Source organism: Squalius cephalus (genome assembly GCF_949319135.1).
Source record: "Squalius cephalus genome assembly, chromosome: 7".
Taxonomy (NCBI): domain Eukaryota; kingdom Metazoa; phylum Chordata; class Actinopteri; order Cypriniformes; family Leuciscidae; genus Squalius; species Squalius cephalus.
The window spans coordinates 23,722,142-23,738,791 of record NC_137128.1 but is presented as its reverse complement, the minus strand read 5'-3'; the positions used below and the strand labels follow the sequence as shown (position 1 = coordinate 23,738,791).

The 16,650-nt window shown below is 36.4% G+C and overlaps 1 protein-coding gene across 3 annotated transcripts in view; it reads right to left on the bottom strand.

Annotated features, from left to right (window-relative positions):
* Positions 1-16,650, bottom strand: part of vav3b (vav 3 guanine nucleotide exchange factor b) — a 55,469-nt gene that overhangs the window by 33,598 nt on the left and 5,221 nt on the right. For 2 of the 3 annotated variants that reach the window (XM_079875755.1, XM_079875754.1), the window contains exons 3-14: positions 11,276-11,334; positions 11,121-11,186; positions 10,593-10,695; positions 10,189-10,281; positions 9,989-10,057; positions 9,774-9,877; positions 9,107-9,206; positions 8,878-8,973; positions 5,407-5,475; positions 1,751-1,837; positions 1,568-1,653; positions 1,353-1,485 (exon numbers count right to left, since the gene is read on the bottom strand). In XM_079875755.1, the coding sequence (XP_079731881.1) occupies positions 1,353-1,485; positions 1,568-1,653; positions 1,751-1,837; positions 5,407-5,475; positions 8,878-8,973; positions 9,107-9,206; positions 9,774-9,877; positions 9,989-10,057; positions 10,189-10,281; positions 10,593-10,695; positions 11,121-11,186; positions 11,276-11,334 (1,065 nt within the window). The remainder of the gene's footprint in view (positions 1-1,352; positions 1,486-1,567; positions 1,654-1,750; positions 1,838-5,406; positions 5,476-8,877; positions 8,974-9,106; positions 9,207-9,773; positions 9,878-9,988; positions 10,058-10,188; positions 10,282-10,592; positions 10,696-11,120; positions 11,187-11,275; positions 11,335-16,650) is intronic. The other variant, XM_079875756.1, reaches the window with a different exon arrangement.

Below are 16,650 nucleotides of genomic sequence, written 5' to 3'. Positions count from 1 at the left end.
CATGCACATTGTGGAATGGTTTCCTTTGCTGCTCTATAAACCTAGTGAATACTAAGGAGACCATGGTTTCTGTGTGAACTGATTATTTTGTAGACATCTTTTGAAAATGAAACAATTGCGTGAGTTTGAGGAAGATAAAATTAATTAACTTTTTAAATTTATTTTTTAAAAAGGAAGTTAGAGTTGCGTACATATATATACTTTTTTGTTTAAAAAAAGAAAAAAAAATACGTAATTATGAGAAGTGCCCTTTATTTCACTTGAGCCCCTGCCCCTCAAAATGTCTGTGCACGTCCCTGATGAGTGTATTAAATTGTATAAAATAATCCCGAAAAAAAGCACAAACACGGCAGAGATGCCACGTTCAGCAGGTGAACTTAGCTGAGGTGACATGACGCTGACAGACAGCAGACAAATGGCTGGTAGTGACAGCAGAGGCAATCCACCTGTCACTCAAGTGGCCACGCCCTTAATTATGCAGAACTTTAAGGCTTAATAAATGTTAACGGATGAGTTATAAAAAAATTGGATTGAATTGTTCTATGAAAGTTGTTTTCTTTATTAACATGTTTTTAAATACTTCAGTATTATGTTCTTCATCTCATTCTTCCTATAAGAAATGTACATGGAGAGCAAAGACAGCAACAAAAAGGGCAACACCGCATAAATGGCCATTTCAGGAAAACAACTCATATATACACAGTATATATTTACATACAGTGTATATATATATATATATATATATATATATATATATATATATATATATATATATATTAAAGCATATTGTAGCTGGAAAACTGCACTGAGAAGCAGTACTTCCTGGAGGTTGTTTGAACATTTGTTTTTTAGCATTATTTATTTGATCTAAAAAGGTTTTTTACACCGTGTATTCTATCTGAAATGATAAACTTTTCCTATGTACTGCATTTGAAAATTTTACTGACTTATGCGGTTTCAAAGAGCTTACAACAGCACAGCTAATTTGCATAAAAAAGCACTTTGGTAAGTCACACCGTCCTTAAAATGGTTTGGATATCGCTAGAATATCCTACAGTATCCTGGAGGACATAAACACTTTTTACAGAGGAAAAAAAAAAAATCAGCAAAGACTATTCTATGACACTAACAGATCAAAAGAGATCTAAGGGAGAGTTATGTTGAGCCATGTGTGAAGAAGACAAGAACGCTCGAGTGATTTCTATTCTAGTCCGACCTCTATAAAACACTTCAGAATGGAACAATATGATGAATATGAGCAGATGTTGGGATCATGAGAAAAATATGACTGTTTGATGTTTGGGTGCAGTTTTCTGAGCCTAAAACCTCCTGTTACTATGTTTCTCACTGACCTTTCTGCTGTCCTTATCAGTGGTGGGGTTATTTGTGATCTTGAAATGATTGAGGTCGATCACTTCCTTCATCTCATAGTTGTCCCCACGCCTCTTGCAGACGATTACAGCGACGTCGAACAAAAAAATATGTCTGCAGCATCGACACGTCATGACATGGCATGAAAGTAAAACCAGGAGTGGACTGCAGTAAAGGTTTTTGCCTTAAGCCTCACCTGTCCTGTCTACGTTTGTCCACATTTGACACCAAACGGACTTCACCGTCACCCTTCGGTCTTCCGTAAGAAAGTAAGCACTGATTCTGTGAAGGGAAGTTCATGAACAGACAGGAAAACAATGATGACGTAAGTAAACTATGCTTTTAAAAGCAGAGGGCATGCTTAATATGTACAACTTACCAAATTCTCTATGGATCTCTGATACTGATCAATCTCCCTCAGAGTCTCAACGTCTCTTTTCACCTCATTTACATACTGGGCTAAGTCCTGTTTAATGAAGGAAAAGAAAATGACCTAGATTTATGCATATCATATATACACACAATTATATGGATTTTTTTTTTTTTTAACTAATTAAACAGGAAAATAAACAGAAGAAGCAAAATGGTAATACAGTTTTGGTAACTCTTTTTGATCTGTCCTTGTGACACGTTACATGAACAGTATTTACTACAGAAATAGCAGTAAACTATGCTTAATTACAAGCAACTAACATTAAACCAAACCCTGACTCGCTTTTATAATAATAATACTGATAATAACAAAACGTTAAAGAAACGTTGATGTAAAATGATATACACTACAGCTCAAAAGTTCTGGGTCTGTAATACCAAGGATTTTATTTATTTGCATTTATCTAACAAAATAAAGTAAGTAAACAAAAAAAATATCACAATATAAAATAACCATTTTCTAAAATGTAATATATTTTTAAATGTAATTTGTTCCTGTGATGTCAAAGCTGAATTTTCAGCATCATCATCTTTAGTGTCACATGATCCTTCAGAAATCATTATAATATGCCAGTTTGATGCTCAAGAAACATTATGACTTATTATAACTTATTAACTTATCAATGTTGAAAGCCGTTGTGCTACTTAATATTTTTGTGGAAACTGCGATACATTTTTTTCAAGATTCTATAATGAATAGAAAGTTCAAAAGAACAGCATTTATTTAAAATAACATTATAAATGTGTTTATTGTCACTTTTGATAAATTGAATGTGTCCTTGCTAAATAAAAGTATTAATTTCTTTCAAAATATACTACTGAGCCTAAACTTTCGAGCGATAGTGTATATATGTTAAATGAAATATGTCTGATTCTCCACTATTTCTAAGTTACTAATCAGATAAGTAAATTTGTGATATTGATCATGTAACTCGTTCTCTGAGATGCTTTTTTTTTTTCAAATCTCCAATCATGCTGGAGAACATGATTATCAGATTTGCTGTCATTAAAACAAAAGAGAGACAAACCATTATGAAAACTACATTATGAAATTGATGCTTATTTTTAAACCAACTGTTCACTGAAATTGCATTGACAATACAGTATAATTAGTAATAAAATAATTATGAAATAAATGAAAAATAAATCCAGTATTTATCTCTCCACAGGAAATTATTTAATTTCATCCGCGAGAATAAACATCTCCAGATTTCAAAAGAGGTTTTTCAAAAGGCCCCACTGGGATGACGTGGATCTCGGGTGATTTCCTTTTTAAAAGGCAGCCTCTGCTCAAACACTCACTTATGAGTCTAAATTAAACACACCATTTTACAGGCAGGCAGGTAGATGAGTTCAGTCCCTGTCTGAGCAACTCTCACCGCTCCCATTTGGCTAAACCAATCGACACTGAGAGGATAATTCCAACAAATTAAATCATTGCAGGCCTCTGTTCCATTACTGATCCTCACATAACCATTAATCTGCTTTCCACCTACTCTGCCAGTGAGACAGATATGAGGCGTTGACATCACTTCACGTATAGAACCCCATAATATCTCATCAATATTAAAACATTACCAAGAACATGCAGGAATGAGCTGATGTCACATTCTAAATAGAAATCAAGGCTGGTATAAGTGTGACGTCTTAAAATGAGAGTTTTGCGGCTTTTATGCCCTGTGTTTAGGCCAAAGCGTTTTTTCACGCGGCTGGCATATTTTTCCAATTATTGTTCTCAATGGGAGCTCTGCGGTTTTTACCGGTCGCCGAGAGTAGAAGAATGTTCAACTTTGGGTAAAACGCAGCACTCATCACTGTCAGCCGTCCAATCACACTGGAGAAGGGGCGGGACAAATACCACACCAACCAACCATCACATTCTGCTTGTACAACGTCAATAGATGACAACAACAAGCATAATAACGGAACAAAATAATTTAAAACAAGAGCCAGAGCAAATACTTTACATTTAATCAATATTTTTATATAGAAACAGCACAGAAACAAACGATCTAAGAAATGAGATACTAGTAACACCTCCGCGGATATTCCGTATCATAGCAAGCAAAGCATCTAAACTGAAAAAAAAAGCTTTGGTGGACACACAGCCTTAGTCTTTGATAGGAGCCGCACAGACAAGTCGACTAGTCGAATTTAATTATCTGCCATATAAGCCTGACGTCGACTAGTCGCAGATCATGGCCTACAGAGGGCGCAACAGGATAAGAAATCTTTGAAGTCCACTTTTACGCTCAGTTTCCAACAGTTAAAATGACAAAAAAAATGCATACTCCAAGAGCCCTCCACAAGATATGTTTGATTATACCATCTGGATGCTCAAAATTGATCGGGTGAACGCACGTTTTATATAGCTTATTGTACACATAAGTTAATTGCCGTTCTAAACCAAAGAGCTGTTGCATTGTAACGCACATACACTGTAGCTCGCACATCACGTGCAGATCGTGCGCACACAGAAACAGTTTAGCGCAGAAATAGTTTATCTATCGCTTATCGCTCTTTCACTAATGCTGCATTAATATAAATGTAGCTAATCTTTACTGAGCTACTTTATCTATATCTGATTTAAAACGAGCAGAAATCTGTGAGAAATATAACGACCCAAAGACAAAAGAACTGATAAAAAATAAGCTGTTATGTAGAAGCAATAGCCTCGTAGGCTGTGTCATATATGCCATAGCTGTGCACGAGGCGACCCGCGTTCAAGTCTCAGCTCGAGGTTCAGGCTTATTTGTTTATTAATTGCATCATCAGCGACTAGTCGACTCAACTTTAATCACATAAATGTCGACTTCAAAAAATCTGAAGTCGTTCAACCTCTAGTCCATGTGTGTTAGCTTTGAGGCCATCTATATGCTAGTGTACTTCTGAACATTGACGAAACTGCACAGTACTACCTAAAGTACATACCACTGGCAACCTGCTAGCAAGTAGCCATTCATGGTTCATGACAGTGACAAAACTAAAGCCTATGGGAGAGATTTGAAGAAAGACGAAAGAGAAAAGGTCAGAGGAATATAACTGAAAAAAGAAGGGTTAAGATCAGGCAAGAACTTTAGAACCCGCATTAATATTAGAAAAGCTTTCCAGCGCAGGAGAGACAGAATCTGAAACAGAAGAACTGAAATCTGACGCCAAGGTTGCGTTGTTTCTGCTCCATTCGTGAGAAACATTGGTTTTGCTATGTTTCACAGAACCAAGATATGCTGTTGTTGTAATGTTAGCTATAGTAAAAGGACAGTTTTGAGTGTCATTGGATCTGGAGCTGGTGTGCTGCTGGCGACTAACTATCAACTCTTCCTTATATGCATGTACTTCTGTACTGTATGTTTATTTTTTGTTCTTCCTTATCGTTAATTTATCATCTTGCTATGATTAAGAGACATCCACTCTTGCATTGCGTGCTCGTGCATTTTTGGGGGCGGAGCAATGAACGGAGGGGTTGTTTGGGTTGATTTCAAATATCAAGTGTTTCTCAGAAATCGCTTACTGCACCTTTAAGCATTTAATTATGACAACAAATTGATAATCTGTACTTTCTGTACGTTTTTGCTGTAGATTCCATAAGAAATCGATACTTACTCTCATGGCATCAAGGGCTACTCGTAGGTTGCTCTTTTCTGTGGTGTCATTAGTATATTTGACCAATTCCTATATGAAAAGTGAAAGAAAAAAAAGTCAATTGTTTAAATACATCTCTTCTTAGAAGATCATGATTTTAATTTCTAAAATTAAATTTATACAATAAAGTCAAAATATCACAATGATATTGTCCAGATACCACAATGAAAGAAAAAAAAGCCTAATTAAAACAGTGCAATCCTTGAAAAGAGAGAAGCAGTTTGGCATAATCTTTTTTTTTTTTTGGTCATGCGGGGGGGGGGGGGGGGGGGATAACCCCCCTCGTTATAATTTAGTTAAAGTGTGACCACGCTATCTTGTTTTTCCCCCCACATCAATTGTGGGCCTCCGTACAAATGTTCTTCACTGATTATTAATATTTGAAAACCTTTTGTCAGTCAAATCAAATCATGTGGTGAGGCCTACACAGATGAAACCATCTTAAAGCAAAGAGAATATTTCTACTCCAGTGCATGTGTTTCTTTATCTTGGAGACCCTTGTATGTCATTGAAACTGAGTCAGAATTATGTTCAGGCCCTGTTCTGTGTCACAGAATGTGGTCACATCATCATCATCATCAAAACTCTGGACTAGAGCACTTCATTGAGGACTTGTTCTGAAAGACCCAGTGCCAAGTTTCTAATGAGCGCACCAGGTCAGTTTTGATGGGATGATGGGCATTTTGATTTGAACCAGATTTATTCCACGGTATGGAGAAAAGCATCAACAAAACCTTTTGAGATCCACGCTATAACATAACTAATTAACTTGATAAACAAATCTGGCCTTTGGATTTGTGCGCAAACAGACTCACGAGCACACAAACACGCTGGGAGAGAAATGGTGTTGTTCCAAGTATGAAATCTGTGCAGCTCATCAGAAACATGCATTTGTTTTCATAGTGGAATCGAATTCTGCTGGAGAGAGACAAACAGCCCAATCGCAGCAAATAAACAAGGTGAGTAGAAAGTTCAGCACTCTTTCCAGATTTACATTCTGACCCTAGCCACTGCTGTGACTTTGATGGAAGCTCAAGCATGTGTGTGTGTGTATATTCCTAAAAGTATTGGAGGTATAATGCAGAGCAGGAGCTTATGGAGACCCAATTACCTACAGTACAAATGAATGAGATTTCAGTGTTCGTCTCTTCAGACATTCATCTGTATTTTGGTCTCAAAAATCACTGCTAGTGGTGATCCATGCTTCTGCAGACTCCATGAGCTTTGTAAGACCAATTATTTATTCATTTTTTATCTGCACTGTCATTTTGCGAGTGATGAACTCTGAATAATTTGTTAAAACAGCGTACAATAGTCAATATCCATATCAGTTCCCATTGTAATGACTTATGCATCAACACGACGACAAGAGATGCAAGACGAAAAGAGAATTTAAAACAACCTAAGTGTCAGACTGTATTTACTATACTTACACAATAGTGAATATGCAGTGTCTGAAACTCCTTTCTTGTTTGCTCATGTCCCATTTATTACACACTGAATGCCAGTATGACGTTACATTTGCATCACATCATAAATGATGAAAAATGACATGAAATATGATCTGAACGTTTAGAGTTCAACTATTTTCAAACTCGCATTTTAATTAGATATGAAACAACATATTTATGCGGTTCAGATCGGGTTTGTAAAAATCAGATTTCGTGTGCTTTGTGGGGCTCAGACCACAAACAATTGCAAAAATGCAACAAAAACAAAAGTCAGATATGCTACACTATTACAAAGAGAGTATGTTTGAGTCATTCCAGAGGAAGTGGGCACAATGTGTTTGAGCACAGGGCAGCATGCGGTAGCATGCACTGTCACCTGCCCCTGCTTTTGTGTGTGTGTGTGTGTGTGTGTGTGTATGTGATGTGTGTGTGGCGACACACGTCTCTAACACTGTCTCTAACACTTGTCCACACACTTCTGTTCTCATGTCATCTTTGTCCTGTGGTGAAGGACCTCTCGCTTACAACACTTTAGCATGAACTAGTGTGGTAACTGTGATAATTATATTATTTACCTATAGGTTATGTCTATTAAAGGGTTAGTTCACTCAAAAATTAAAATTCTGTCATCAGTTACTCACTCGTCATTCCAAACCTACAAGACTTTCATCTTTGAAACACAAATGAAAGATATTTTTAATGAAATCAGAGATATTTCTGTTCCTCCACTGAAAGTCTATTCACCCAAAACATGGTTCAGAACATTCATAAAGAGATCATAAAATAAACCCATATGAATTGAGTGGTTTAATTCAAGTCTTCTAAAGAGACATGATCCCTTTATATGACAAACAGATTTAATTTAGGCTTGTATTCACATTTAAACACTGATCAGCAAACATACATAGAGCACTAAAATATGGTAAATGAAAGCTCAACAGTAATTGCTTGACATGCAAGAATGAACCTCATTGGTTCTCGAACTTCAAGCCTGCATGTTTGAGCTTCCATTTACCAAATTTGAGATATTTTTAATCTCTAGATTTCATTAAAATTATCATTTGTGTTCTGAAGATGAACGAAAGTCTTACGGTTTGGAACGACATGAGGGTGAGTAATTAATGACAGAAATGTATTTTTTGGGTGAACTATCCCTTTGAGAAACATGGTATTTATTAAACTAACAGTAAAACATCTGAAAAAATAGACTATGTCCATCTTGACAAAGGACCACAATAAGAAAATGGCCAATTGGCTAATACTGGCACATTTACAGAAATTTTCTTATAAATAAATAAATTACTTTTGGTTTGGTCATAACACCTCCGGTGATCACTTTAGGAAAAGTAGTTCAAAACCACTCACATATTCACTTCAAAACTGGCCCTATTTATTCTTGTAATATATTTTCTAATGCAATGCATGTGATTGTGAAGACAACTTTCCCTCTCCTCCTACATCTGTCATATACAGATCACTTTTCAAAATAAAATTTTCCCAGTGATAAAATCAAAAAGTCCCAACCATAGATTGTAAAAAAAAAAAACAAGTCCCAACCCACATTTTTTGGGATATCCCTAATGCTCAGAAATACATCAAAGTATAAATGTAAAACTTTTTGTGATTGCAGTTTCACGCTGACTTTAATATAATGACCTCTTGTGTTGATTTGTGCAACCTGTATTATCAGAAATGTCTTCCCTGCACAAAACAGGAGAGTAAAACTTTCCAGCCGCAGTGATGACAAGTTCTGGAAGTTCATATAGTGAAGTGGTCACAGATAAAGAGAAAACCAGCCAGACGGCGCCACCATGTGGTACATTTTAGCAGGACAATCTACGAGGCTCATTCCAACACAGTACCGTATGCAGTTAAGATCCTCAAAAATGTGATATGCTTTCCTCTAGTGTTAATTCAAAGTGTTGGAAGAAGACAATATATAATGGTAATAGTGTGGGTGTATAGGTGCATGTTACTGTACCTGAAGCAGTAGTGGGTACTTCAGCACACGCTGCATGGGAACTACAAGCAAGTCTCTCAAAGTGAATTTCCCATTGTTGGCTCTCTTCGAACATTCCTGCAACATAAAGTAAATGAAATACGAAAACACAGAAGATCTTTTAGCGCTTTGGGTATGAGAAAAGTGCATAATAAATTATAAAATGAGATGAAATATTGTAAATATGACAGAAAATGAAACCGTTCTGCACCTCTAGTTTCAGTCGAACGCCCTCTTTCTCCTTACAGATGAAGTCTAACAGAGAAATGGCTGATTCTACATGACTGCAGTATTTTCCATAAAGCAGAAGCCTAAAGCAGAAAGGGTAAATGTTAGCAGAAAACACACACATCAGCAGTGCTTAATAATATCATTCTAGAAATATTAAATATTAACCAGGCCTGCAGAAATTCAACGGAAACTCTGCAGATGAACACAAAATTTGATTCTACACAAAAATCTGTCACCCCTAGCATATTTAATTCATTTTTCCTCAATATGATTGCTTTGTTTGAATTTTCAATAAATGTCATGTAAATGAAATAAAACAAATATAATCATATTTTGGAAAATGTATTATCATTCAGTTTATTTTTCTTACCCCATTGGCAGACTGTGTCCAAACTAAATTGTGTGAAAATGAATGAATGAATGAATGAATGAATGAATGAATGAATGAATGAATGAATGAATGAATGAATGAATGGACAGTGGGGTAAGAAAAATAAATTTAATTCAAAACGTATTCTCTGTAAACAAGTCTTCTTATCTTATGCAATTTTGCTTCTGAAGTAACTTGTTTTATGGATATTTAGATGGTTTTACTGAAAAATATGATTAAGATACTCATTAATATGTGCTTGAATGTGGTTTTATACTTTTCTTTGTAAGTAATGAAGATCTGGTGGAGGTTTTCTGCATTTTTATTTTGAACAGAGTCTTGAATCTCGGCCATTAGGATTTTGTGAACTTTAACCAGGTCCTGTAAAGTGCACACAAACACACACACACACACACACGTATTTATAAGGTGTAAATGTTAGACATTGTTTACTTTAAAAAGTATAGAAACATGGTGGTCAGCTTAACTCACTGGTATATTGATGAAAACCTTGTCAATTTCTGTTGCTGAGATGAATTTTATCAGTGGAATCATAAAATACTGTTAAGAAACACAAAAAAAATGTAAGCTCCATGTAGGAAAGTTATATCCTTCATTGTGTGGCAGCTGTCCATCACTAGACGTGAAGCGCAGTATGATGAAATTTTCCACGCTGAGAATATGAATCTCACCTTCTCGATGGTCTCCAGAGTCTCAGTGTATTTGACTTCTGTCTGTTTGATCTCTAAAAGACAGCAGCTTCTGATGTCCACCTCGGCCTGTTTCTGTCAACACAACTCTAACATGAGAGAAGACTACAGCAAGCTATCCAAAAAAAGCTTTAAAACACAACCTAATGAAGTTTTATAGGGTCTCAATGCAACTCATCCAGTTTAAAGACACAAGTTATGTTTTTTTTGTTTTGTTTTTTTGGTGCTTTTTGTGTTTACGGTGAATTTACTCATAAAGATTCGTATGAAAATGCAACCATATTTCTGGTAGGAGTAGGAGTAGGTGTTTTACAAAGGAAATCAACACTTTGATGCGTTGGGAGAGTTTGTGTATGTGTGTGTGTGGTATTGAGTCATTTGAGTACCGCCTGAGACACAGCAGCCTCTGTCCTCATCAGATCCTCATACACCTCTCCTCCATCAACATCTCCGTACACAGGGTCGTAAATATCTTCCTCCAGCTCCTCGCTGTTTACACGAACACATTCAAGATTAGGACTTCAGAACTGCTTTAAATATGAATATAATTACACAACAGTTAACAGTCAAACCACAGACTTTGTGGCCACTGGATTTTAAATACATTAGATCAGTGAGCTGAGGTAAGTATGGCTTTGTGTCTACAGACAATTCCTGTGTAACTTCCTGTTTTCACACTTACTATTAATCAGCCATTCACATTCCTCCCACGCAACACTTGCATAGTGTATAGATATCATACATTACTGAAATTATAAATTGTTCAATTCTAGAGTTGATCAGAAACAACACACGCAGGCTACATATACGTGGGAGACTAAAACCGCAAGTGCTAATGAGTTTCGGAAAATTAGTATCTCATTGCTTCCAATCAAAACAACTGCCCAATTAGGTTAAGAGAGCTTCAAGCTTACTCAAGGAGATCTGCCAAATGGATGTATATGTCTTCATTTTCACTGCTTTCCTCTGTGGGGAATGACCTGTGAAATCGGTGCAGAACCCTTATTTTAGCTCAGAGAATAAGATCTTTAATGTGTCCAACTGATTCATTCTGCAAATGCAAACCCACCTGATCCCTCTCTGTTGTGCAATAGGCGTATAAGAGAGTTTTGACAGAGTGTCGATGACCTGGAAAGACAAAAGTGTGTTTTTGAATTGCAAGTTGAAGATAAACATTGTGTGACTGTAGTTGGTCTACTTACAGTATACAGATTTTAGTTTATCTGTAGTCATTGTGTTTTTAAACACATTTCCCTGGTCTTTTGAGACAAGTGAGTTCAATGTATTACACATTACGAAAACAAACTGTAACTTTCAGAACTTCCTCTCCATCAAAAAAAGGACATTTATTGAAACAAAGTCGGCCAAACAGCTTGTTCTGCAACTTTAAACATATGCACATTATTTTATTTTACTTTTAACAAGATCGCTGATCATTTCAGTCTGACCTAATTATTTTGTGATATAATGCAAGGTTTACAAAGTTGTTAAAACTATAGTTTAGTTAAAACTATTTAATACTCAACAATAAATCTGCCGTTCAAGTAAAAGTGCTGTTTCTCATTTCACATGTGATAAGGGATGTTAACAAAAGGCACAAAAAATACAGTTATAATATATAGTGATACTTCATCCTATATAATCTTCATCCTTCAATTACAACAACATCTTTGTAAACCTTGCATTCCATCACAAAACAATTTAAAATGTGACACAAACTGTAAAGGTCCACTGCTTATATTTTATAGTAATATATTAGTATTTATATGTGATTTTCTGGGAAAATATGAAATAACAAAAATGTTATATGACACATTTTAAGTCAGTAAAAGTATTTAAGAAATAAGAAATACAATAAAAGAATTAAATAATAGGGTGAATATTAAACCCACTGCTTTAGCTGAAAAGCATAACTGATTCCTATTATAGTCTACCTATGAAAAGTGATGCTATTAGAGAGACGCTGCACTATCGGGAGAGGAAGTGGTCTTGCAATGCCAAACTGCTCTGATGTGGGCCTGTTTTCTCACATTTATAATCATGCACACACACAGAGACATATACAGATTGACATATGGTTACACACATGCATGCATGCATACACACAAGCACAATACGTACAAATAGACAGATCTAGGTGATAGCACACCATTTGGGTCTTTGACTCACGCTTCATAACACCTGTTGAAAACCAACCCTGCTTCCTTTAGAAAGCTATTTTTGTTTGCACGTGTGATAAGATGTTTTTGTCATCTACTTTCATTCTTGCTTCATGCATTTTAATTTGCATAAAGTTTAAGCATTTTAACTCTTTCACAGATGGATATTCTGTCACTGTGGAAATGGAACAGCAGAAATCCCTGAGTAACAAATTTAGCTAAATCTATGTTTCCCTCGTATCGGTTCCACAAGGTATAAATAAAACCATGGATTCAGTACCGTATTACTAATACAACCTGCATTACGAATAACATCTTTGAAGTGCATTAAAAAAAAAAGTCACCTTTACAGTATAAAGCGAAGATGCCAGATGCAAGTCATAGCTTTTGCAGTTTTACAGGCAGGCCGCAGCTGAATTTCAATTCCTACATAAAGCGGCACAGCAGAGGTGAGCTTTTCATTCTGCATCTCAATAGACTGTGCTTTCATAGGCCTCGTTCAAACAGAGTGTGTTTTTGCTTTGAAAAACGTGAGACGCGGGCAGTGGAATGGGGAAAAAATGCAAGGTCTCGAGACAGGTTTTTTAAAAAGTTATTTAAAAGTAAAGCTGATTTTAACTTGAGTGTTGCGTTTTTAGAACGCCACGTCATGCGCGAGACACTGCAAAAGACGCAAGAAGTGTAGAAAAACAATGGAAAAGTAGCGCATTGGAATGGAAAAACACATTCTGTGTGAACAAATCAAATTACGAAACTAAGTGAGAATGTGCAGACGGCAAGACTATCTTTCGTTTTATATTATATCAATGTCAAAACAGTCACAAATTGGGCAGAATTTGTTTAAATGCTTGAAACTAGCTTTGAAACAACATGGAAATTGTGCAAACCAATGAATTTCTTTTACATTTGAATTATATTTATGCGTAGATGCTTTTATCCATTTATCAGTCCATTTATCAGCATTCTCTGGGAATCAAACCCATGACCTTGGTGTTGCTAGAGCCATGCTCTATTGTTCAAGCAACAGCTTCTATATAAACTAAAATTTCAATGATTTTTATTGGACAAGTTAGACAAGATAAAACAATTTCCCAGCAGACATATGGACAGTTTCAATCCTGTTAAAAAGCTACCCATGATGCACCATGCCAAGATTGTACTGAGCTATATTCTAGACAAAACTGGTAGCTACTTTGTGGCATCTAGAATATAAGACATTTTAATCACAAAATATTTCCTATTTCTCCTTCCATTTATGTTATTTCATAAAGTTAATGACTTTCGCATTAATGATAATAAAGAATGAGAAATCTGACAACTAAAAGTCTTCCAGATATTTAACCATCACCTTACAATGGCTTTTAAAGGTTTCCTGTGCTTCTTTGGTTACATGTTCATCAGAAGGAAGTTACAAATACAGCACTGTTGAATCTGAATGTGGTCTTAACTCTTACTAGCCTGGTTGGGATTTGGGAAATTTAGAAATCAGGAACAAGACCATGATTTCGCATGTCAGCTATGTAATACGGCCATGGCATGTACAAAGAAAAAATAAGTTTATCCGAAGCACTTTTTGCATATACTGATTAGACAAACAAATACACACCAGACTATCAAAAACATCTGTACTCAATGTTTTTTTATTTTTTATTATCAACTTACTTTTTCCTTCAAAACATATGTAAAGCAGCTCGAGAGAAATCGTGTCTGTAAATTGCACTAGGATTGCAAAGACAAAACTCCAACCACCTATTGATTTGATATGGTTGTGCTATCTAACTGTCAATATACTACCCCAGTAACCTAATAATAAGAGAATGCCTAGAAGGCATGTAGTAAATCTATATGTCCACTGTCAAATGGGGTGACTGAAACAACCACATGTGCATAAGATGACGTGCCTTGAAGTCTGTAGGAAACAGCACAGGAAGATGAAAAATCCACCCTCCAAACAGCTGTGTGGAAGAGTTCAGCAACATTAACACCTGTGTGACTTCATGAGAAACAAGTTTAAGAAAGAAATAAGCAATGAGAGACCATGTATTAAAGGCAGGGTAGGCGATTCGTTCCAGAAATTTCTTGTTGTCTCTTCACGTCCTGATAGCAATCACTAATTTAAGTGGTCTAAATGTATTTATACTAATATATATCGTCTATGGAAGGCGTAGGACCATAAAATGTTCGTGCAATGATACGATGTCCTACCTGCCTATCAACGTATGTATTTTTATAACTCCGCGCACCCTGCTCGCGCAGACATCACACGTCATCAGCGCGTTTCATGCTATGCAGAGTTAGACAGACGTCAGTCACCGAGCTCACAAACAAACAGCAGCCACATTTTACAGTTCCTCCTGAACCAAAACAACGAGCTAATGCTGCGTTCACGCCATAACTACTGTAATTTGGATGGAAGAGATGGAAACCTGTGACGTTATACTCGGAGCGGCTCGTGAATTTATACGTTTCAATGGCAACATTATCAACACCGAAATGAACCTGCAGCAGTCAGGTGATAAAGGTCAGTGCTCTTTAAATTGTTTATGTTCATTATTATTGTAATGTTATGTGCTTTGAGATACAGGGCTGTAGTCAAGACCACCTTTGTCGAGTCCAAGACAAGTCCAAGACCAGGACTAGTCGAGTCCAAGTCAAGACCGAGTCCTAAAAGGTTCGAGTCCGAGTCAAGACCGAGTGCAGGACAGGAAAAAAAAGTCTGCTAAAAAATATAGCCTATAGAAATTAAATCATTATGTAATAATGAAATAATGAATGATTTTAATTTTATTTAATATAATTGACTAATTCAAAGAACAACAAAAAAAAAAAATTATATAGGCCTAAAGGAGCACACACATTCGTTTCGACTGTCTGATCAGCCTGTCAATCATACACGCAATGTCAACCAATTAAACTGCATGAGGGAGGGCCGAGCCAACACACACACACACACACACACACACACTGGAGATGCAGATAACCCGCGGATCGGGCGGATGATGTGACGAAAAATAATATTTTAATTAAGTTCGGGCGGGTGGCGGTTGGTAAAAGAAAAAGAAGGTAAGAAAAAAAAAGTCGGAAAACTTTGCCCATTAATTAGATGTGCAAGGCAAGCAGGCAAGTTTTCGGTTTGTTATGGACAATTAAAAATGTGAATATTCACGTTGCACTAGCGGTGGACTTTCAGCGATTTTATTTAAACATTTATTTTTTAAAGAGCCGTTTGTGAGTCAAAAGAGCCGGCTCTTTTCAGTGAGCTGAGTCAAACGAGACGGCTCACGAAAAAGAGCCGAAATGCCCATAGCTAGTTATTAGGTGGCCAGTGTTTCACTTTCCCTCCAATAATATTTTGTTTTAATATCGCGGCGACGTATGTGTGCTTACTGGGAACATAATAAAGACACCTGGACTCGGTCGAGACCAAAAGCCATATTTGGCAAGACCAGTGGCCGAGACCGAGACAAGTCCGAGTCCGAATGCCAGCGAGTCCGAGACAAGTCCGAGACCATAGAAAACCGGTCTCGAGTCCGGACTCGAGTACTACAGCCCTACTTTGAGACATGAGGTAGTTTAACGCTGTCTCTCTTGATGCTTTTGTTTGCTCCCAGCTGTACGCGTTCATGTGTTTTGAAGGAGGCGTGGCTTGGGAGAAGCTCTGAAGGGAGGATGGGATCTCATGCTTTCAAAGCTAGCTTGTTATTACTAGCCTCTCTGAAAATTGGTTACCCTACCTTTAAGGCCCATTCACACCAAGATTCAAAACTATAAAGATAATTATAAACTTAACTATATAGTGTCCACATCATTCTGTTTATTCTAAGTGCGCGCAGCAGTTTCGTCGTATCCCACTTTAAATGCTCAAGCTCTTTAAAGCAGGATGGATTCTGATTTGCTGCCAATGTTTTTAGCATTCATCAAATATAAAAAATTGTTCTGAAAGTGATTCCAATGCTGTTATCATTATAGTTGTGGTGTAGACTGCTATTCTTTTATATTTAGAATGATTTTTAGAACTATATTTTTATCATTATCATTATAGTTATCGTCCTCTGTGTGAACTGGCCTTTACAGTCATTTGAGGCACTACGTGTGAAGTGGAGTATCTACACACGGTAAAATCACTTTAGCCACTCATGCTGCTTATTGGTTTTATAATAAAACTATATGAAAACTTAAATGAAACTATAGTTAACTATTGTAATTGAGTTGTATTTTATTTTATTTGAGTAATGTAGTGCATTATACTAACATTAGGCTGTATGCAGTTACTGGGCAAAGTACA